General features: G+C 48.5%; 1 protein-coding gene across 1 annotated transcript in view; it reads right to left on the bottom strand.

Annotated features, from left to right (window-relative positions):
- The window catches only part of NFATC2 (nuclear factor of activated T cells 2), a gene marked incomplete at its 5' end in the record, with an annotated part of 76,442 nt that overhangs the window by 47,588 nt on the left and 4,759 nt on the right, over positions 1 to 24,095 (bottom strand). The window contains 4 exons of the mRNA XM_083873100.1: positions 3,323 to 3,495; positions 6,252 to 6,454; positions 18,081 to 18,249; positions 19,511 to 20,537. Coding sequence (XP_083729226.1) covers positions 3,323 to 3,495; positions 6,252 to 6,454; positions 18,081 to 18,249; positions 19,511 to 20,537 — 1,572 coding nt within the window. The remainder of the gene's footprint in view (positions 1 to 3,322; positions 3,496 to 6,251; positions 6,455 to 18,080; positions 18,250 to 19,510; positions 20,538 to 24,095) is intronic.

Here is a 24,095-nt window from a genome sequence, read left to right on the forward strand (position 1 = left end):
CCTTTCCAGCACACACCTATCAGTGAGTGGTTTCCCACACCTGCTGCAACTATCAGAGGGATTTCAAATGCCTTTGCCTCCTCAGTGGCTTCAGGATGAATCAACAGGCAACAGCAGAAAAAAAAAAAAAACAAAAAAAAACCACCAAAAAACTGCTGAATTGTGCAGGCATGTCTGGCTCTGAGGTGCATTTTTAAGGCACAAGTGATCATTTAACAACATCTCACCCCCTCTGTCCTCCCACACAGCTGCCTGGGGAGGAACTCGCTCCGGATGATGCTTTGAACCTGTGAAATCCCCTCCGAAAAATCTGTCGAGTGCTGAATGTGACACAGATGAGGTGGAACCAAAGAGCCCTCTGAAAAGCAGCAATTTCACAGTTCTTGCTTCACTGCAGCTAATGATCTGCTGACACTGCTGGGACTTCCTCGGGATCAGCTTCTGGGGAGGAGAGCACTCTGTTGGTAGCAACAGAGCTCAGGGGGAGCCCTGGGGAAGGGAAATGGGCCCTGACCCTGGAGCTGCTGCTCACCAAGGCTTTCCCAGAGGGAAAACATCATTACTGCTACCAGACAGGAGGGATGCTGAGGAGATCAGGGTTCTCAAGTGGACAGCTCAAAAAACATCCAAACCAAGCAGAAAACAAAGAGGGGGAAAAAAGTGAATGGCAGCAGCACAGAAGGTGGGACAAGAAGAAAACACCTCCCAGCCCCAGTGTCCCTCCTTGGCAGGGAGGGCTCACCTGGGATTCCCTGGGAGCCCTGCAAGGTGTGCACATTGTCTGGGACAATCTCACTCCACTGAGATTTAGGCTGCATTGCTGATGCTGCCTGAACCCACTGATGTTTTTAACCATCTTCCCAGAACCGGGCTGAGATCGGGAAGTGCTACTGAAATGCAAAACCAGTGCTAAATCTGCAACACACACAGAGTAAAGGGCAGTGATCATTACTCCACTTCATCCCTTGCTTTCCTTGAGTTCAGAAAAGCACAGTCCTTAACATATCTCTTTGTATATCCACTGCCTGTATATCCACTATTCCAAAAATAAAACTTTCTTACTCTATTTCCTTGAGGATCGAATACATTTTTTTTCCTTGTAGGAGCTTGGCTGTCTTCTCTGCAGCCAATACTTTAATTATTTAAAAACCCCACTAACAATAAGCCACTTATACTGGTATCTCCACTCTTGGCTTTTTTTATGCCCCTAAGACCCATCAATGCAAAGACATCTCAGAATAAATGCCTCAACATCTTAACCAAGGCTCTGCCACAGCAGCCACTGCACAGGCAAATTAGGTGTGTGCACAGAGCTCAGAAAAAATGTGATTTATTCTGCAAACCGTGCCCAGATTTCTGTCTGAAATGCAGTGATGGGCACAAATACAAGGTGCCATTGTGGAAGGGCTCTAGAAATGCTTGGCTTACTCATGTTTGCTTTTCCTGAGGAGAATTTGAGCAGGTGGGGGATGATCTGTGGGGCTCCCTGTGGGATCCAGGCCAGCCTCCTCCTGGCCTGGGCTGGTGCTGTTTTCCTGCCCAGGGTGTAGGAGTTACACCTGGAGTTTCCCCACCCAGGAGCTCCTCACTGAGCACTTCCTTTAGCAGATGGACCTTTGTTTCAGCAGGGACACGTTTGGGGTGGAGGCCACTATTGTTTCAGCCATCTGCTCCCACAGAGGAACGGGACAATTTCCTATGGACAGAGGTGGTGGCTACTCCCACTGCTGTCCCTTCCCCATCTCAGTGCCCAGAGACTTCACTCAGCTGCTAAAACGCTCTGACAGCTGGTACCTTCCCAAAAACACTGCCAAGAGATCATTCACAGCCATCACCCTCTCCCAGCCTTGCCTTGGTTATTCATTTGCACTGCTTTTTAAAAAGCTGCCATCAATAATTCAATAGCCAGTTTGATTTCCCACCCACAACTGGCTCCTCTCATTCCAAGCACTTGTATTTAAGTTGAGTCTGCATCTCCATAAATGCAACTCACACATGAGAGACTCAATGGTTTTCTTCACATGACTTATGGCAAGGTAGGTTCTGCTAAAGGGGTGACTCATTCAGCAAAGACAGAGGAAAACTGCTCATTATATATTTGTGAAATCCCCAAACCACCAAAGAGGCACCATGTAACAACAAAAAGCATCACAGGATGCACAGGAACCAGTAAAGTGGGCAGAGCCCTTCCAGAAATGACTGTGACACGGGGGGCCTCATCACAGGCCTCCCTTTCTCAGGATCCAGTCAGTTACAACGAGTGGGAGGTGCAGGTTCTGAGCTCACACACCGATGGGATTTGCGCTTCAGAAATCAAAACTGCCACTTTTCTTCCGTCCCTCGGGGGAAAACCAGAACAACCCATGCCTTCCCTGCTTCAGCCTCCTGAACTGTGCACCCCTTGGCACTGACAGCCAGAAAAAACATTTCTCAGAATACACCTGAGCCTCAGGACCAAAGCTGTCCCTCCATCCCAGCTGTGCTCCTGCCACAGATCAGGTCAGAGGACTCTGGTTACTCCTTTGGCACACAGGACTGTGCTTGGAGCAAGCCAAATTCTGAATTCAAACCTCCAGCCACCTGCCAGTGTGTGGAGGACAAGTTCTGACTGTGCCTCACTCGAAATAAAGACATTTTTTTCTAGCTTGTTGTTTACTTGTAAGAAACAGTTGAGAGGTGTTCCAAATGATCGACCATACTCATTGTACCAAAACACTGTATAAAAAGAGTGTGTCTGTCAATAAATCTCTGTCTGTCAATAAATCTCTGCTACGATGCCCTCTGGAGAAACCAGAGTTTTTTAGGTATTGTTATTTTAGTCATTCCAAATCCTAACAATAACTGTATGTGGGCCTGATATTTCTGGGGCTGAGAGATTTCAGCCTGCTGGCAGCTGCCGACTTTTTCCCAAGGAAAAATTTTTCAAGGAAGCTTCTTCTCAAAACAATCCTGGCACACAACTCTCCTTTCCCAAAACAACCTTTCTGCAGGTGGTGTTTTGCCGTTTCTCCGGTTTAACCAATGGGATCAGAGAGGTGTCGTTCCTATTCACCAACTGTGTTAAGTCTCAGGACACCTTATAAAAGGCAGTAAGAATTAGACAATAAAGCCTTTTTTCTATGCTCTTTGCCTTCTGAAATATTTGAAGTATTTAATCTTTCTTTTGTGTCCTACAGTGACAGCTGTATACTAAAATCCCCAGATCTGAGCTTCCAGAATTCCAACCCAAGACACTGGAGAGGCTGACTGGGATCCAGAAACCCTTTAGCTACACTCCAAAAAACAACACACTGTTACACATCACTCCAGGGGGGATACTCACAGCACTCGATGGGGTTGGAGGCGGCCTGCAGGGACACGATCCTGCCGCTGGGCTCGGGGATGTGCACGCGGAAGACGAGGCGCACGCGCGTGTTCTTGCGGCCGATGTCGGTCTCGCCCTTGCGCAGCTCGATGTCGGCGTTGCGCAGCTTCAGGATCCCGGCGCAGTCGATGCTGCAACACACACACACACAGAGTCCTCAGAACCTCAGCACCTCTGCTCACAGCACAGGGGTGAAGTGTCGCCCTGATCTTTTTCAGCCTTCTGGTGTTTGTGTTTTTGTACTGGAGTTTCTCACGGGCTTTCAAGCGATGTTACGGCAATTGTCCTTCTTGTTTTGAAAACTATTATTGATGTTTACACACCTCTCTGGAGGAAGGACAATTGATGGATTTCTAGTTTGACCAGTGGGGTTGGAGAGGTGTCAACCTCATTGTCCAACCCCAGATCAAACTCCAAAAACTATATAAATCAAAGTCCCAATATAAATGTCCCTCTTTTTTTTGCTCTGACACTGCATGAGTGTCCCTCTTTTCATGTCCTTCTAGTGACAGTGGAGGCCCCCAAAGACCCCCACAAATGGGGCACCATCTGTGTTTTGCACAAATGATGCTGTTTCACACCAGAACGACACAGACTCTGAGCTTCAGAAGGCTGAAAGTGACTGTGGCTATAGGACACAAAATGAAGGACACACATGCAGTCAGTAGTCAGGGTAAGAAAGAGGGAAGTTCATTTTTCTACCTTGATTTATATAGATTTTGGACAATGACCAGGGATTGGAGGATGAAGGTTGCCACCTCTCCAACCACACTGGTCAAACTAAAAGTCCATCAATTATCCCCCCTCCAGAGAGCAATGTAAACTCACTTTGTTTACATGAAAATCTGTGAGAAACTCCACTACAAAAATGCAAACTTCAGAAGGCTGAAAAAGATCAGGGCAACAAATGACTCCTTTATTTTTGAGATGTGTCTCCCTTTTATACTATTTTACACAGACCAATTGGATTGGTGACACAAAGACAAACCTCTTCACTCCCATTGGTCAGAGCAGAGGGACAGCAAGAAGTCCCTCCTAGGGAAAGGAATGAAAACATTGGTACAGTTTACAAAAATATTTCTCCTGTTTACAGAAAATTCCCTGGGAAAAGAACTTCAGAAAACTAAAACATCTCAGGCACGAACCAGAGCTACACCCAGGGTGGCTGCTACTGCTACAGCTGAGCTCTGCAGCCTGGCCCAGGTCACTGTGTCACCCTCCAAAGCCCTGGGACATGTTCCTGGGCATGAAAAGCCTGGCAGAGCAGAAATTCATTCTCCCATTCACTGTGTCCCTGCACAAAGGGAGAGTGCAGGGAGCAGGATGGGGCTGAGCAGCAATGAAAGGATTAGGATTGCTTAAATCAACACTGTAATTTAATATTTGGTGTAAGTACAGGTTGGCTTCTCCAGAGTCCAGTGTAACCTTGCAAATATGCCTGTGTTAGGAAAATGTGACAATTATTGTCAAGCTCAGCAATAGTTCTCAGAGCAGACAGTGAGCACTGCTATTAAACAGGCACTGCCAGCCCATTTTGATATCTGTTCTAAAAACACATCATTTCTCTTTTGATATGAATTAAAATCACATTTGGGGAGGTATAAGCCCCAAGCTGCTTCCTACACCCACACTGGTCCTTGCCCTTGCATATGTTCAGGGGTTTATTATTCCAGGGTTCCTTGTAAGGAATGAGTTATATTTTCTAAAAAAATATGAAGAAAGAATGTGGATTTTGTGATGAAGTAGGGGGGCTTAAAAATGTAACTGCTCTGCCAATTTTGTCAGGATCCTGTGAAGGATGGAGATACAGCTCTTCCCTCTGCAGAGCAATCACTCTCCTGCCTGGCACTCATTCAAGCCTGAACTTTTCAGACTGGTGCCCACTTCATCCCTCTGCCTCCATAAAACTGGAAGGAGTAATACAGACAAGATGTGCCTGTTCTTGCTCTTCTGTTAACCTACTGCAAGAGGAGATTTCACGGCCAGAGCACTTGGCTGAGCTCAGAAGAGATGTTTTGTATTCCATTAAATGTTGTAAAATGCATCCCACAACTTTCCCCTGCCTGCTGCCCCTGTTCCTCACTGTGTCCCTGCAGCACAAGGACTTGAGAATTTGTCTTCTTTTCCTGAGTGCACTGCAAACCCATCCTGCCTGTGAGGATGATGGATTATTAGTGAGACACTGGATGTCCATGCCTGGAAGTGTCCAAGGTCAGGCTGGACAGGGCTTGGAGCAGCCTGGGACAGTGGAGGTCCTGTCCGTGACAGGGGGTGGCACTGGATGAGCTTTAAGGTCCCTTCTAACCCAAACCATCCTGTAATTACTGCAGAAACTGCTCTACAGAGCAGAAGTGCCTGCATGGTCACCTGAGCGATGGGAACTCTCCCAGCAGCTTTAACCCAAGCGTTCGTAGCTGGTTTTGTAAAAAGGGTCTTTTTACAAGGGTGTTTTCTGCCCTCATAAATCATCCCAACGTGCTGGAAAGGGGGAGTCCCTCCAGAGCATCATTATTCCTTTAAGTGACTCCTTTCCAAAGAGAAAGAACTTCAGCACCAACTTAATCTGCCTCTGTCACTCTGATTTTTCAGCCTTCTGAGGTTTTACATTTCTGTACTGGAGTTTCTCACATATTGTAACATAAACAAAGAGTGATGCTTTGTAAATAACGCATTCCTTCTTGGGGGGAAGACAAATTGATGGACTTCTGGCTTGACCAGTGGGGTCAGAGAGGTGTCAAAATCACTGATCAAAGTCCAAACCCTATTTAAACCCAAAATAAACCTTCCTCTTTCCTTCTCATCTCCCAACTAAAAAGCGTGACCGTCCTCCTTCCGCGTCCGTCAAGCGACGCGCCTCAACTCTGCCAACAAAAACAAATCTACTTACGTCGCCTTCATGTTGTTCTTGGGCTCCAGAGGGATCTCCAGCACTTTGGTGTTGCCGATGATCTTCTCGTAGCTGGTGGTGGTGACGGTCTTGCCCGTGATGCGATGGACCTGGTAGAAGGCGTGGGGCTTCAGGATGCGCTCGTCCGCCGTGCCGATGAAGATCTGCAGCCCCAGGGGTTTGTTCTCCATGTACCCGTGCAGCTGGAAAGGCATTAAAAATCTGTTGTCACATACTCTGGGCCTGCAATGCCTTCAGGAAGCGGAGGAGGTTTGCAGATGTGTGGGGATAAATGGAGGTATCTGGCTTTGATTCGCTGCTCTAAGAAACTCGTCCTTGTTGGTTTGTGAAGGTTTTTGTTTCCTTTTTTCCTTGCCAAGATTGGGATTAATACCAGGAAATGTAGGTTTTGAGATTGGACTTGAATGTTTATCATTCCTTATCTATTTACAGATTCACCAGCCATGACCACTAACTAGCAAGGCAGAGAAATGGGGTAAAATGGAGCATCTCTGACTCTTTCCATGGTTATTTAAGTGCTAATTACCCAATAACGAGGAGACACCTGTATTATTTATATTTCTGACCCAATAATGACCACCCAAGGCCCACAATGAGAACCTTTTTTCACCCAGTTACAGAAAACCACCCAAACCCATGAAGGAGAAGGAAGAAGAAGAAGGACTCAGACAATGCCCAAAATCCTCCACCTTGACTCACACACATTACTATATCCCAAAATCCCAAAATCTAAGTTTCCAGAATTCCAACACTGGTTCACCTTCAACCATTCCTCTTACCCTACATTAAAACACCACCTGTACAGGTAAAGATGGCACTTTGGGTCTGGGACTGAAGCACAAGGATGTCTTAGTCAACCTTAGACATCTTGTTTCTAGGCCTCAAGGACACAGACTCTTCTGTCTGTTGTTTTTTTTTTTAATAAACACCATTTGCTGCAGGGAAACCAGAATGCCTCCATAGACCAGGAGACAAGGAAATTTCTCCTTCTTTATTAACGTCCAAAATTACGAATCAAACCATTCTAAATTTCTCACATAACCAAAAATGAGAACCAGACATTTATCTACCGCACAGCCAGGCATGGAGCTGAAAGGGAACTTTATGGTCTGAGACATGCTAAATTTGTTTTCAATTACTCTGTCCACATACAAAACCTTGATGAAGCCATACAAAGCAAATAGTACTGGAAGATCAGAGAAAAGGGAGATTAAACTAATGGTATTCATGGCCAAACCAGAGGGTTTTTTTTCCCTTTTTTTTTTTCTTTTCACCAGTCAGCAGGAGGTATCCTTGCACAGAAGGATTAATTCCCCCCTGGAAGGGGACCACATGCAGCATCAATGCAGGGCTGGCAGCCTTCCTGCAGCATGGCAAATGTAAGGCGACACTCACTCTCCAGAGCCATCACTCCTCATCCAGCACATACTTTGGAGGAACACAAAGACAGGGGCTGTGCCCCAGAGACCCCTCCAGCCAAGGCCCCAGCGAGCAGCCTGCCCTGGCATGAACAGCTCCATGAATAGCTCCATTGAAGGCACCAGGCCCTAGGCAGGGCTTGTGCAAGAGCAGACTGCAGAGCCCAGCCCAGGCACAGCCCTGACACCTCTGATACCTCATTGGCACCAGCGTTCTGGAGGTGGGGAGGAGAGAATGGGGCAGGAGGATCTGTGCAAGCCTTCAGCTGGAAATGGGAACCAGGGGAGAAGGGGAATGGGGCAGGAGAGGAGGCTCTGTGCAAACCTTCAGCTGGAGATGGGGAGGAGGGAATGGGGCAGGAGGATCTGTGCAAACCTTCAGCTGGAGATGGGGAGGAGGGAATGGGGCAGGAGGATCTGTGCAAACCTTCAGCTGGAGATGGGGAGGAGGGAATGGGGCAGGAGAGGAGGATCTGTGCAAACCTTCAGCTGGAGATGGGGAGGAGGGAATGGGGCAGGAGGATCTGTGCAAACCTTCAGCTGGAGATGAGGAGGGAATGGGGCAGGAGAGGAGGATCTGTACAAACCTTCAGCTGGAGATGGGGAGGAGGGAATGGGGCAGGAGGATCTGTGCAAACCTTCAGCTGGAGATGAGGAGGGAATGGGGCAGGAGAGGAGGATCTGTACAAACCTTCAGCTGGAGATGGGGAGGAGGGAATGGGGCAGGAGAGGAGGATCTGTACAAACCTTCAGCTGGAGATGGGGAGGAGGGAATGGGGCAGGAGGCTCTGTGGAAACCTTCAGCTGGCTCTGGGAGCCAGGGGAGGAGCAGGGAGTGGGCTCAGAGCACCAGGGTTGGTACTGGAGACACAGCATGGCCAGGAAAGTGATAAATTCAGCAGCAGCCATGGGCACATTGAGAAATGGATAAAGTGTATGGGAGATAAAAGGCAAGAGAGGCCAGAATGACACATCTGCTGGGAACAGGCACTGCTGGAGGAACCAGCCCCTGCTGATCCACGGCCCAGATCCACTGGGAGCCACACAGAAACTCACCCTAAGTACGGGACATCCAAAATCCAGCATTTCCTGGCCTTGAGTGCAAAGCCACTGCATCACCAAAAGCCATCCTGTCTTCACAAGGGGCGAGGGGGGAGAGCAGATTTTGAGTATTGAGCGTGTTTATTGTCCTGCCTGACAGAGCAATTCTTTGTGGATCCAGCTACAGCAACGAGATGATCCTTTGGACAGGAGGGGTTATTACAGGGACAGAAAAAGCAGCTTTTGCTCTCCCCTCTGTCCTGGCAGGACAAAATCCCAGAGTTATGGGTGGGAGACTGAAACGGAGGAGAACAGATAATAAATTACAAAAGAAAATCTGCCCCCAGTGAGCACAGTCAGTAGCAGCTGTAACAGAATTGGCCACATACACAGGGTTTAATACTGGCCACCTTTAAAAGTAATTTTAAGTGGTGTTTGCTCATGTACAGAGAGTTCCCAAGACAAAACTGTTCCTGGCTGTCCAATAACGTGCACGTCTGTGGGTGTGTGTTGTATAAATGCATTCAGACTTAAAGAAGAGAGGAACTGATTCCCTGTTCATATGGCAATGTCTGTATTATCTGCTGGCCCAGGGGCATAAAACACACAGTAAAAGGCCTCCTGATCCTCCACAGAACCAGATTTTAAATCAGTTGTTTGGTCAGTGGAAGAAAATGATGGGGGTTTTTTGTAATTGATGGTATTATGGCAATGCTGTGGGATGACATCATTGTAAAATCAGAATAGCATTAAAAAATGCTAATAGAAAGAGAAAAGAACACATATAAAATAGCCAAGTGTCCCCATTTAAAAGGGTTTATCCTTGAGCTAACTGATTACATTTTCAGGGCCAATGTAGGTGATCATTTACCACAAGTATTTCCATCTACCTTTCACTTGCTACGAATGAACAGCTCACAGAAACACTCCAGGAGCTTTAAAATCAGTTTTACACTCATCTTCACCAGCAATTTAGCCCAGCTTTGGCCATGTCACACAAACTCTCTCTTTAGCTGCACCAGGGAGCAGTGATGCTCACCCTGCTCAGCAGGGATAGAGTATTTGTGCTGCTTTTTTATAGAGAAAATTCATTGTGAGCTACAATGAAAGAACATATCAAAGCCATGCCTCAGAGATATGTCTCTTCTTAAAACTGAGCTGTTAAAGATTGTCACTGTCAATGAACACTCACCTCAACTACGCCAGGCAGCTGCTTTAATATTTAAATCACTGACTTTTTCTTTGGAGGAGAAAAGGAGGAATAAAATTGACCCTTAAACGAACTTTGAGAAGTGAAGATTTAAAATGCTTTTTTAAAATCTTAACTTTGAAATTAATTTTTTTCCTCTCTTAGCAACAACCAAGCTGCTCTAAAATCTCTGTATTTTAGTGTTGTTCTTCTGCTCATCAGAGCTGCTCCCTCCAAGCCCTTCCAGCCCCACACCAAGGTGTGCCTTCACTCCTTCTCACTCTCCTTTCCATGAAGAAAACTAAATCATCTGGATTTCAGTTTCAAGGGAGAGAGGATCAAGAAAGATTTATGAATGCAGAACTCTGGGAGGAAATATTTTTGTGTATTATAAGGTGACCTATTCACAATAAAACTCCCCCAAACTGTATACAGATCGAGCTGGAAAAAACCCAACTCCTTTGAGTCACATTTGCCACAAGGGGAAAGAGAAGCCAGACATGATGTGTACCTTTCCATACTCTATTTTGGGACTTTAAGATCCTATTTCTTTCAGTTGAAAGATTTTTTCTTAAAACTTTGCTTTTGCCTAACTCTTACAATATTAACACGGCCAGACATGGGCTGGTCTGTGACCTGAGGAAATGCAAAGCACTTTGGCAGATAAACAAATAACATCATTCAGAAAACAAGGAGACTTTTCTTGTTTGCTTTGCTGCCACGATTGGGTTTCTAAACAAAATGGAAAAGTGTGGCACGATTAAAAAGCATCATCTCACCTCTGCAGAAATCAATTTCACTCTGCACTCCATGCATGGATCAATACATTCCATGCATGGATCAATACCAACCAAATTTGGGGAAGGGAGTGGATTTTAGTGCCACTTGAGGAGGCACCAGTGTAATTCTGCATGCACAAAACAAACAGATGTGCCTTTAGGTGCTGAGTTTGTTCATTTACACACCCAACACAACCCCTGGGATGGCCCTGGCACTGCAGCACTGGGAGAACACATCAGGAACATGAAACATCTTCTCCTCCTGCTCTGTTCCCAAACTCAGGTCTCCTCACAAACTGAGACTCCAGCTCTAAAAACACAGCACTTCAAGCCAGAGTTGTTAAATCCCTTCTAAACCATTCCCTGCCCAGTGCTGGGATGACCCAAACCCAGGGCTGGCCGTGCCCCTGGCTGGGGCTGTGAAACACCTTTGCTGCACAAAGAGCAAATCTCTGCACAGGGGAAGCTGCAACACTGCTGAACTGGGCTAAAATCAAGGGATAAATTGACAGCAGAGGCAGAAAGCAAGGCAAATTCTTTAAAGATTCTGTAGGTGATCACCTAGAGATACAACATGTCTATACAGGGGGAATTCAGTGCAATACTGAAATTTTGATCTTTCAATCTGGGATATGCTTTCTTGAATTTAAATACTCTTATAATTTAGGTAGAATTACATTATTAGCAGGAAAAAGAGATTCACAGGGAATTAATTCATAGGCAATTTTGAAATTTAGACTTTTTAATCTCAGATATACTTTCTTGAATTTAAATACTATTATAATTTATGCAGAATTACATTATTAGCAGGAAAAAAAGAGAGATTCATAGGGAATTAATACGGTAACTTTTTTATTCTTACCCAGAAGCCAGGCCAGAGAGGGGCAATGATTTCCCAGGTCCTGCAGGGGATGAGGAGCCAAAGCCCAGTGAGAAACCCATGGTGTGTGTGCCCTGCTGCAGGGAATGCTGCAGGGAATGCTGCAGGGAATGCATCCTGCAAACCCCCCAAACTGGCACTTCAGGCACCACTCAGCAGCTGCAGCACCTCAGTTCCCAGCAGCACTGCAAGCTTTGCCTTTTCACTGCCTTTTTCTGGGTGGCACAGCCAAATTTTCTTGGGGATTTCTGGTGTAGCTGTTGCACATCAAAAGCCTCCGTGCAGCACGAAAGCAGCAGGATCTCAAACCTCACTGGTGACTTTGAGGAGCCCCAGTAAGACCCCGGGTGAGGCTGACTGCTCTAGAGAGTGAAAAGGAGTAATTTATTTCCCATCCACCCCAACAGAGCTCTGCCTGGCGGGCATTTAGGTCTTTCTCCTTGCCATGGACAAAGCTGCATCTTTACAGCACCTTTCCTGTCTAGACAACGCGAGCCGCGGTCGGGAGGAGAAATATAAATGTGGGGAATCGATTCTTTGGGTGTGAGGATTTGATCTGCTCGGCTCCCAGGGTCTCTGAGCTCAGGATAACATGGACTGTCCATCACTGCCCTGTCCCTTGGAGGCTCTGCTGCCTGTGGTCAGCTCGGCCAATTCACACCGACCATCCCAAGCGGGAAAACAGAGCCCAGCGAGCGGCTTTTAATGAGAAACGAGCACAAAGCGGTGAGAAATCGCTTCCTCCTGTGGCTGCCCTTCCTGCTGCTCTGCCAGAGATAAGTGGGGCTTGCTCGGCTCTGCTGCTGCCCCCGGGATGATGTTCTGAGCCAACAGCCCCATTTCTGTCCCCCCTTTCCTTCTACAAGCAGCCCCAGCCTTTAATTTGATCGTTAATCCCCATCATTAGTACCCGCTGACTGCAATCGCGTCAAGGGGTTTGTTGGGATTTTTTTTGCTCAACAATACTCATACCGAGATGGAAAATGTCACTGCATTGTCTCAGGGAGAGTGGCATATCAATAACTGTCAGGAATTTAACAAAGATCTCGTCCAGCCACTGTATCGTGTGGCGGCTCCTCTGCCGGCTTCACTTAGAGCTGACATTGAGCAACAAAGCCGAGCGCACTCTCACATGGTTTTGTTCAATTTAATGTACTCGGGACACTGCAAAAAGAACGCAAACCAGAAGGAAATCTTGTTTCTTCTGCTCCTCACCAAGGCTGTCTGAAAAGGCCTCTGAACACAATCCTTTGAACATCTGATTCCGCTAAATTATGATTTTTTTTTTTTAAATGATACTCAGTTTTAAGCGTTTCTTAATTTGGTGACAGTTCAGTCAGAATTCCAAGGGTGGAATCTCACTTGCTCTGCTGTTTTTTATTTACTGCAAATACAGTAAATAACAACCAGAGTCTCAGTGTCTTGCTGGGATTTCTGCTTTCACAGAGGGTTAAAACAGGTCTGGGACAGAGACAGCAGAGAAAGCAGTGGGGAGAGTTTGCTCCTGAGTGACCTCACAGCAGTGAGTGACCTCACTTGCAAGTTGTTTCCTCTCTGGCTGCAGTTTCCCTGCCCCTGTGAAGAGGCTGATCCTGTTTTCAGGATGCTTTGACTATCTCAGATGACAGTTTTAAAGAAAACGCGTCTGTCCAGTGCACATGTACAGGGAGGAGGATTTGCAGGTCTCATTTTCACAGCTGGCTAAGAAAACCAACTGTGTCATTAAAGCACTTTATACACATTCACAACAAAAGAGCTAAACCTCCCCAGACGACAGAACTCACCGGGAATCAGAGGGTGAAAATGTGATGATTTTGACCAAATCACACTGGGGGAGTTCCTCAGCACGGGGCTCTGGCTCCAGTGAGCAGAGCTGGTCCCCTACCAGCTGTCAGAGGCACTGTGGAACCAGCCCAGCCCTGCTGGAGAGGAGCTGAGGGTGGCAAAGCTGGGCTGTTCTAAAACCTCACCTTCCTCTGCCACACTCAGCTCATCCTCCCCCAGGAGCTGCTCCCCCTGTGCAAACCAGGGGTGGCACAAAGCTTGACAGCAGCCACGGTGACAGATGTGGCAGCACCAGGAGCATCCTGGAGGTGAATTCCAACCCCAAATGGTCAATTTGACTCCAAATCCCCAGAGCTGAGCCCTCTGCCAGGGCTTAGTGCTATTGTGCCTCCTGCAAGGTGGCTTTGGGGTCCCGGAACCCACCATGGCCTTGGCTCATGGATAATGGATTGAGTGTCAGACAGATCTTGAAAATATCTTGGCCAAAAATCACTTTTGTGTAAAAAAAAAAATTAAAAAAAAAAAAAATAGCAAGCCTCAGGACCCTCTCTCCTCCCCAGTTTCTGTCGTGCTGAAACCCACAGCACGAGGCATGGTTAGAGAGAACAACTCAGGTCTGCTGGAAGCATGAGGGTTCAACAGTTGTCTCAGAATAAAACAGAGACCCCAGGTAATTTTCCCTGAGCAGTAGCAGGCAGGAGGAGTCCTGAGCACCCTGAACACCCTGAACACCCTGAGCCTGGTGAGCAGGACACTCCCCATGACACAGGAGACCTGGGTGGGAGCCGTCCCCTGGAACGGGGCACTTCCAACTGCACAGACATCAGTCCTGAGAGAGAAGGGAGAGCTGGAGGCTCAGCTGGGCAGGGAAACCCGTGAGCAGAGAGCTCTGGGGTGAGTTTACAGGACACTGCACACCCTGTGTGAACTCCTCCTGCAGATATTCCAGCACAGCCTGAGTGGGGTGAATTCTGTGCTGGAAGTTCCCACATCTGGGACACACAGCCAGAAATTCCAGCTTTGCTTTTCAGCACACTGACCCCTCCATGCACAGTGAGAACCTACAGGAAAGAATAACTAAAATCTTGTATCTGCCTCATCCTGGAGTATTTCTAAGCCACAAAACCTGCACAGCACAGGCATCCCACTCCAACCAGCTGGAACTCTTCTCCTCTGCCAAAACTCCTCTCCATCAAAAGCAAGGTATTCTGAATTAGGCTCAAAATTCACAGTGACAGCTTTTTATTCACCTCTACCTCAGAATTATTGCCGTGCTGCAAGCTGAGGGCTGCTCACCTACCCTGACATTTGATGGCACATCAGTTCTGCAGAGAATTTCCCAGCCAAAATCTCTGTTTTGCCCACTGCACATCAACCCCTGCAGCAGCACAGGGAACAGCAGTCAATAAATCCACGGCTGAGAGCTCAAAGCTCAAGAGGCTCCTACCCTACAACGATGCCATTGTGCAAACAAGCCCCGTAGCCCTGCAGGTAAATCAGGTGTGAAAGCTGCAGGTGGTTTGTCACAGGCTGAGAGCAAAGCCCAGGGAAGGGATGGTCACAATGAGAGCAGCACAAAGATGTTGTGCAGGTCCAGCCCAGCCTGGCCTTGCCCTTCCCTGCACAGGAAGGTGGGAAAAGGACAAACTCAGCTGCAGGGATGTGCCCTGGGCACCAAATCCCCCCTGGGTTTCAGCAGCAGCAGCAGCTCCAGCCCGGCCCCAAGTGTGAGAGAGAGTGAGAATCACCCCAGCGAGCTGTGATTTGGTTTTGAGTTTCCATCAAAGGCTCTGGTTTCACTGACACACCAATGAATTAGCTGAATGTTGGAAGTCACATACAGTTAAAACTCAGAGCCCCATGGGAAGCCCAGGCTAAGAAACAATGTCTCCTTTGACTGCGAAACCACAAGAAAACACAGACGGCAAAATTCAAATATAAAAGGAAAAGTGGAACATACGTTTGTTATTGTAAAGCAGCTCCTGTGAGCTCCACTAACAACTCTGCCATTCCAGCTTCTTTTTAATAAGAAAAATAAAAAGAGGCAGTGAAAGTCACCACAATTTTAAAAAGTTAAAACCCGGGGGAAGGCTGGGCTGGCTGTGCTGAACAGGAGCCCCTCTCTCTGTGCAGCTTTCCTGCTCTAGAGAGGAGAACCAGGAGCAGCCTGGCACTCAGGGGTGCATGGCCTGGGGGTCCCTGTGCCTCACCTGAGCACTGGGTTCTGCAGCCCTGCTCTGCATTTGGGTGTTTTACCAAGGCAAACAGCTGGGTCACAGACTGAATCTCTGCCACTGCACTCCAGGTTTGTGTTTGCACTGCCACCTCTGTCCCAGTCACATCCACACATTCTCTGCACAGGAGCAGCCACTGCCTTTCCTGCTGGACAGGCTCCTCCACAGCCTTGGCTGCAGCAGTTGGGTACAAATAAGCAGCTTGGGGAAAAAAGATTTGGGAACCAAACACGCCTCCCCCTCCTCTGTGATCTCAGTGACCTGCAGGATGGAAGGAGCACGGAAACTTCAGCTCTGACCTTGCCACAAAGGATCTCCTGGGCTGTTTTCAGCACATCCAGGGGATGCTCACATCCCTAAAACCTGAGTGTCCCCACAGTCAACACAAGCTGTAGGTTCTTCCCAAGGGTGACTCCCACACCTGAGCTGGGAGGTGTTTCTCCATGTGCTTCCCTATGGCCCTGCAATGATGGAATGTGAACATTCCATGGCATCCATGGCTTCTCCCCCTGCTCCTGGCACAGCCCATGTCCCTCTCCACCTCCTCCAGCTCAGACTCTGCCCCTGCCATGCCTGGAGTGCACAACTGGTGCAGAGCCTTGAGCACAAAACTCTCGGGGCTTGACACGTGAAGAAGAGGAAGCAGCAAAAGAAAGATAAACCACAAGATAAAGGCTTGGAGAGATCTGCTGGGCTGTAGCTTCAGAGCACCCAGGAGGAGAAATCTGCATGCAAAATGCACTTGGCAAAAAATAAATATTGCATGCCAACAGCTTGCTGTGAAAAGCAGCCAAGAGCTCTTCTGCCAGCAGGTACAGCTGGGTCATTAGTCATGTGGAGGGTTAATTGAAGGCTTTTTTTAAAATCAGATTTGTTTCAGAAGAGATTGTGTTTTAGAAAAATACTCTCTTTGCATCTGACAAGAATATAAAAGTTAAACTTCACTGAGGGGAAAGGAGGAGAGGAAAAAAAAAAAAGATCCCTTGAAGCCAAATAACTTCTGACAGGAAAACTTTGGATTTTACTCCCCCAGTCTGAGATGTCATAAACCATACAGGTGCAACTATCTCATTGCTTGGCATCCACATCAACCTGGTTATGTTCAAGTGAAGACAAATCCAACAAATACTCCCAGCTTTACAATAAAGCTTCAGAGAGAAACTGTCCATGTTTTCCCCAGATGCAGGCACAGCTGTGCACAGGCACATCTGCTCGGGGAACTCAAGTGGACATTTGAATTTATGCTTTTAGATCCTCAAGCTTGATGGCAAATTATGATAAAACTACCAATATTGGTTCCTGTCTTCAACAGAGAATATAAATGCCTCTTTGATTGATATTGATTGCAGGAAGGAAACAAATTCATTTCCCCATGTCACAAGAAACTCCTTCATGGCAATAAGGACCCTGCTGATGGGAATACCTCGGGAAGGTAAGTGATACTGCAGCTGCAAGCAAACTGAGCAAGGAGCAAGTGCTGATTGGGATCATTCCTGAATCCAGGTAGCTTCAAACACACCACAGGAGGCTCTGAGCTTGTCAAACCCAAACCAAAAAAACTCCATTATACTGAGGTATGGCCAATGTGACTGCTGTTTAATATTACCCTGCTCCCTTCACTCAAATACACAGCCCATACATGTAAGTCCAGCTCCATCAAAGCAAACAAATTCATTGATTTACCGATTTATGGCTTGATTTTAAAAGGGGACGAGCCTGCGGGGGAATATTGAACATGTGTTTGAAGTTAAGCACAAATCAAGCCAGTGAAATTAGTGGTATTGATCACATGCTCGAAATTAGGCATAAATGTAACATTCTCCTGGTTCCTGCAAACCCTGAGCGTGGCAGGAACATCTGTGGGATGCAGCCCAGCTTTGTTTAGTGAGGGCTGGAGCTGTGGCTGGCCTGTTCAGCTCCCACACATCATTCCAGCACTCTCCACTGACACAGCACAGCCCCGAGCCCGGCCTGCCTTTGGCTTTCCTTCAGGAAACATGGGCTGAAAACAGGGGAAATGAGGGAAATGACTGATGTGCCCCCACTTGGCTACACTGCAGCTACTCAGCCAGTATTTTATACCACCCTTTGAAAGGTGAAGGAAAAGCTGTTCACACTCCAAACAGAAGAAGGGTTCAGCTCAGTCACCTCTCAGGTCAGCAAAGGGACAAATTCATTCTCTCCACCACTGGGCAGCCTGAATTTTGCTCACTTGGTTCAGCAGTGACTTCCCAGGCACCTCATGACAGTCCTCAGGGGATCACAGGAGGTTTACACAGCCCAGAAAAGGCAGCAAACACATTGTCCCACGTCTCTGATCTTTCAGAAGCCAATCCAAACCACCCTCCCCCAAGTCCTGCACTTCACTGCGCCTCAGCTCAGCCCCTTTAAGGGGCTCCTTTTTCAGGGACAGCCCCCAGAAAGCCTTTCAGAGATGAACTTGTCCCACCTTTTCCTACAGGGGGAAAAGGCCAGGCCTTACCTGGACCACGGGGTGTCCCCCGGTGGGAGCCTTGACGGCTCCACGGCTGCCCTCGGTCTCGTAGTGCGCGCGGTGGTGCGGCTTGGGCTGCACCTCGATCCGCAGCTCGTACGAGCCAGACTGGCTGGACAGGGGCCACTCCAGGGGTGGCAGGGACTGCACGGGCAAGCTGGGACACAGAGAGAGAGAGAAAATAGCAGGGATGGTCCTGAGAAAGGTGGTTTCTCAAAGCACTGAGCCCTCCTTCCTCCCGGTGCCCCACTGAAGCATTTGGGTGTCTGCTGTGAATTCCTGTGCTGAAGTGCTCACTGCAAGCTCTGCTGAGGAGATGACAATTTCAGTGTGCCCACCTCCTTGCAGAAGAGAGTAAGATGTTTCTTATTCTTATTTCTTAAACAGAAATATGTGTAGCAGTTTCATTCTTTCAAAGATCCCCCTCTTTTATCTAGCTTCTGCTGCGTGTCTCCAACTTGGATCACAGAATAAGTATTGTGAAATATTAACTCCATTTGCCATTACCTACCAGCTCTGTAAATTAACAATCAGGATGTCCATAAATATTAAAATGCACATCAATAAAATGCTAAATATCCTTACCTGGTACTAGTTTTCCTGTTATGAAAACACATAAGGGTTTATGACATGAAATGAATACACTGCAATGCACAACTAAAGCCTGCAGTGGATTTTAAACCACACTTTTACTCTGTGAGTACAAACTGCTGCCAGGACCGGTCTGACAAGCCAAGGGAAGTCACAGCCTGTGCTCTTTCACTCACAGTTTGTGTTTAGCAGGTCAGGAACACCCTGGGATAACGTCAGCGTGGGGACAAGCTCAGTGCCAGCAGGATGGCACTGACAGGGCGCCAGCAGGGACTGGGAGCAGAGCCACACACTTGGCACCCCAGGTCCTGGCAGATGCCACACGGCCAGACAATGCAGGGCTGAGATTTGGGCTAAGGGACAACTGACAAATTAACAACCAACACTAAGTCACTGGAGTGGACTGAATGCTCAGTCTGACCTGGAGCAGTGAGCTCTGTTCTGAATCAGGCATTATTTAAAGTGTTTCCATCCTTGATGGAAATTTCTAAGTGACTTTACAAAAGCAATCTCACCATTTTAAGAGCAGCAGGATGGCACCAGAGTGTTCAGCCTTTGTCAAAGGCTGTCTGCAATCTGCTATTTAGACAAATCATTTGGAAATTTGAATTTGTAGTGTAGTGTGCTACCAACAAACATCTTTGGTGACGTTCCTTCAAAACCCTGACTTTTTTCATCTCAGAATCCTACTGGACTAGGCTCCCATTAACCAGTGAGCACTCAGCTCTGGTGTGCAGCAAGAAAACACTCCCTAGGGATCATCAGCCTTGACAGAGGACACCAAACTGTGAAAAAACACAGACAACACACCCACGAGGATTCCATACCTGCAGATGGGTATTGCAGGCACCAACTGCTTTGTCCAGGACGGAGGAACCAACAGGATGGATTCCGGGGCCGAGTTTCTCCTGTCCTCCTGCTCGCAAGGCCCGTGGAAGTCAACAGTCTGAAAGACGTGGCACGGAATGCTGTTTTTGTGGGAAGACATGGACGGAGGGTCGGGGCTGGTTTTCCAGATTTTGGTGGGGACGCCGCAGGACGGATCGGCGGGGAGGCTGCTCATGGCATCCATGGGGAGGGCAGCGCTGGCCAGCTGAGTGTAAGTGACTGCTGAGGTGTCTTCTCTCGGGGCCAGGCGAGGAGAGGGCTGTGGAGAGGGGGTCCGTGAGTGCCCGGGAGAGGTGGAAGGCAGCTGAGCGCCGTAGAGCTCGGTGCAAGAGAACCTCCGTTTTGCACCTGGTGACGAGGACCTTGAGTTGGGACAGGGTGATGGTGAGTGGCGTCCCAAGCAGGCTTCCTCCGTGGTGCTTGTTCGTGGTGACATTATTGGAGAGGTTCTAGGAGAATAATGAGTATGGATGTTTTGAAACTGCGGACAAGGGTCATCACTAGGACCATTATTTGGTGAAACACATGGTGACGTGCAAGGAGATAAATTTGTCTCTGAAATGAAACTTGCAGAGGAGCCACTACTAGCTGGGCTCAGACACAGTGGTTCTCTGTAGCCCTCAAAGCCAGGGACAGGCAGGGTAACCCTTGGGCTAGTGGTGGCTGAGTTTGACTGATGTTCTACCAAAAGAACATCTGTGTCTCTGCTGCGGAAGGGACCCCCTGAATGAATCAGTTCATGATATGGAGTTATTTCAATCCTAGGGCTCGGAGCAGAGGCCCCTGCAGCGTTGGCAGGGTGTGTAGGTGTTGGCCCTATGCTATCTGGCTGTCCATATCTGCCCATGGGATCTGCAGAAAGGCTAGAAAAAGGCAGGGGGCATGGCTTGAGGCCACAGTCCAAGACATCATGAGCGTATGTAACTCCAGAGGGTGGGCTGTTGGTTTTATGTGGAGTCGGTTCTTCTGGAAAAAGAAGGGTCTCTTTAAGACTGTAAATATTGTTACAGGAGCCGAGCAATCATGGATTAAAAAAAAATACGCATATTTATAAACTGGTTGTGATCTGATATTAGCTGATTATTTAATTCTTTTTAACTGCAGTTAATGCCTGTGAGAAGTGCTGGATTAAGAGCCAGGGAAGCTCAAGTGCTCAGGGCAGGTGCAGCATGGACAGGAGCACTGCAAACACCCCCAGCCAGGCTCCTGCTGCCTGAGCCTCACCTGAGGGATCACCTGGACAGGTGAGCAGTGTGACAGCCCCTCTGTCCCCAGCAGGGCTGCCCTCCTGCCAAGGACACCCTTAGTGACACCTTGGGTGACTTTGGTCACATTTTGCCAACTGGGAGCTGGACTGAGACCAGCACATCACAAAATCACTTCCAAACAGGGTCTGCATAAAACCAAATGTTGAGGAACAGCTTTTGGAGAAGGGAGAAACACCTTCCTTACTCAGCCAAACCCAGCCATGAAAGGCTTCGTGGTCCAAAGCTGAGCTCAAACTCTTAAACTGGAAAGTCAGTTCTGTGTGGTGATTTGTTTGGCTCTGTATCACAACAGCAGGTTTGGAGACAGGTTTCATGTTGAGTCAGAAAACACATTCACAAATATTTGTTAGAAAAGAGAGGGAGGGAGAAAGAATCCAACCCTGTGGTTAAGGGCAATGACATTCCAGTTGCAGCCCAAGGAACACTTTCAGACAGGGATTATAAAATACACAATAACAAGTTCAATAGAACCCTCTCTCTCTGTTGGTATCAAAAATCCTGAATTTTCAGAAATTCTCATTTTGCAAAATGCACAGGGATGCCTGCAGGGAACACAGAATTCCCAGCAGCACTGCTGAGCCCAGTTCCAGTCACACCCAAGGGTGTGCAATAGCAGTGACATCCCAGAGAGCAGAGTCAGGGCAGGTATTCCCATGGACATCAGCCCCTGGAGCTGCCCCAGCCTGGGAGCTGAACAATATTTGTCATCACACAAAAAACATTACCAGGATTTGTATATGTTTTTAAGGATTTCAGTGTATCCAGCAGGAAATACCTGAAACAGCTCCACAATTTGGGATTAATTCACACTATCTGCTCGCTCTGGGCACAGATCAGTGCATGTCACAAGCAGAGGGTTTCATTTAAATATTTAAATTACTGTTCCAGCACTTTCTTTAACTCCTACATGACATGAGACAGCAATTCCCATGAGAAAATATCACAGAGAAAGCCAGGCAGGAGCTGACGGTGCTTTCTGCAAAAGCAGAAGTTGTTCCTAGTGAAACTTTTACATGCAGAGAGATTTGGACTTATTTTCAGGGGCTTTCTGTTCATTTTTAGGAACTGCTGAGCCTTTGTGTTTAGCGGGGAACCCCAAGGGCCGAGCAAACAAACCAACACACAGAACGTCTGGGACAGGAGGGGAGCTGCACAGCACAGTCCAGTTTGCACATTTCTCAAGGTTCCCTCTGGCTTTTAATCCCAGCACACAGCTGTTTTGGGGATAGGAAAACAGCAACGAGTCACGGAATTCTGAGCCAAAACATATTTTTAGCGCCGTTGATTTCAGAGCTCTGGCACTCCGGAGCAGTGTGTCATCCCCATCACTCAGGTCTGACACATCAAACCTCGAGATTGCTGCTGAGATTCCCTTTGAACAGAACTCGTCACGTCTGGGGAATGAGCAGAGGAACACACACCCCCCCCAGCCCAAAGCATCGCTCCCACCGCTCTGGGGAGAACCATCCTGAGCCCAGCTGGGGCCAGGGGGCAAAACCAGCACCAAGGATGCCAGGCTGGATGCCAGGCTGGATGCCAGGCTGGATGCCAGGCTCTGTTCAGTGAGCAGCAGGAGCAGAAAAGCCTCTCCAGGCTTCACCTCAAGGCACAGGTGAGCCTTTCAGCTCTCCATGCAGCTAAAGCTGCCCCAGCACACATATTAAACTGAATTATCTGTGCCAGGTACAGAACCAAAACTCGACACGCCAAGCAGTGAAGTCAGTGGGGGCAGGTTCATGGTGAGGGATACGAGAAAAGCAAATGTATTTGTATGTGCATGTGGAATTTTAAAAGCCTGGTGAATAACAAACCCGCAGTCCAGCCCATCCAAACCCAGGCTTCAGACAACTACACTTCCTTTGCTTCTCCCTGAAATACTGAGTTTCACAGAGCACTTTCACCCCTCCCGCAGCATCCCTGCTCCAGGTGTGAATCACAACACACACCACACACACAGAGCAAGCCTCAGCCTGTCCTGCCACCGGGACACAGCCCCGGGCCAAGCCGACACCCACAGCTTCTGTGCAGCAACAATATTTACTTTCCCCCGCATGGCACAGCGTCAGTAACACAGAGGGTTTGTCAATAACAAACCCCGCTCTGCTCTGGGCACTGCCCGGGACTCTCTCAGCGGAGATGCCCAGGGCTCTCTCAGCCTGCCATCCAGGGGAGAGGCTGCAGCCCTGACTCATCGCCTCGGCTCCGTCAGGAGGCTTTGGGGAGCTCTCCCGGCCCCGCGGAGCTGCACAATGAAATCACTGTCCCGGCCGCTCCTGCCCACGCCGGTCTGTCCCCGTGGTAACGCCGGGGATGCTACAACCAGCGCTGTGACCTCAGCGGGGAGGGATGCGGGGCGCTGCAAGTGCTGCTCCCAGAAATAAACGGCTCCTCCGTGCGAATCAGCAGGAATTCTGCTTTTTTGCTTCAGCAGGAGGGGTCAGGAATCTGCTCGAGGAAAGGGCAGAGTAGAGCCAACAGTCCCCAGGAGAGGAGCATCAGCACCAGCAGCAGTTTGATTCTGTAAACAGAGTGAAGCCCCTGCCTGTGTGAGGGGCAGAGGATGCTCGCCAGCATCTCTCTGCCCTTACAGAGAGACCAGTGGGGACACAGAGCTCAGGACACAGGAATGGCCCCAGCAACGCTCCAGCTTCTCCCTGAGCTGCCAAGGCGAGTCTGGGTCGGGCTGCAGGAGCTCAGGGCAGCAATGCTCACACTGCTGGCCCTCTGCCACACTGGGCATGGCAGGGGACAGCCCTGCCACCCTCCAGCTGGGCTCCCCGAGGAGGGAGAGCCCACTGCACCCCCTGACAAGAGAGCAGGGATGTGATGGATCAGCCCAGCAAAGGTGTTGGCCAAGGACTGAAGCGACTTGGAAACCTCTGTGCAGGTGCCTCAGAGATACAGCCTGGCTCCCAAGGCTGTGCCACCTTCAGGAGTTCATCTCTTTCTGCATATGGCATCCCTGAACACAGACTGCAGTGCTCCAGCAAGGGACTGTCCTCTCCACTGCTTTTCCGATGGAATCTCACAGACCTCAGCTCCAGCACTTCCCCCCTCCCTGCACTCAGGCATTTCCCAGCCTGAGGTTTCACTGCTGATTCACCCTCTGATTCAGTACCAAGAGATCCTCCTGCTTTGACAGGGGGTTAAAAGAAAGAGAGTTTTGCACCCAGACAGCACTGGCATCTCCTCATGCTCTCAGTCACTTTTACTGTCAGCAAAGAGCCTTCCCTGTGTCACTGAGCTCCTCTTCCTG

The sequence above is a fragment of the Zosterops lateralis genome (assembly GCF_965231275.1).
Source record: "Zosterops lateralis genome assembly, chromosome: 16".
Classification (NCBI taxonomy): domain Eukaryota; kingdom Metazoa; phylum Chordata; class Aves; order Passeriformes; family Zosteropidae; genus Zosterops; species Zosterops lateralis.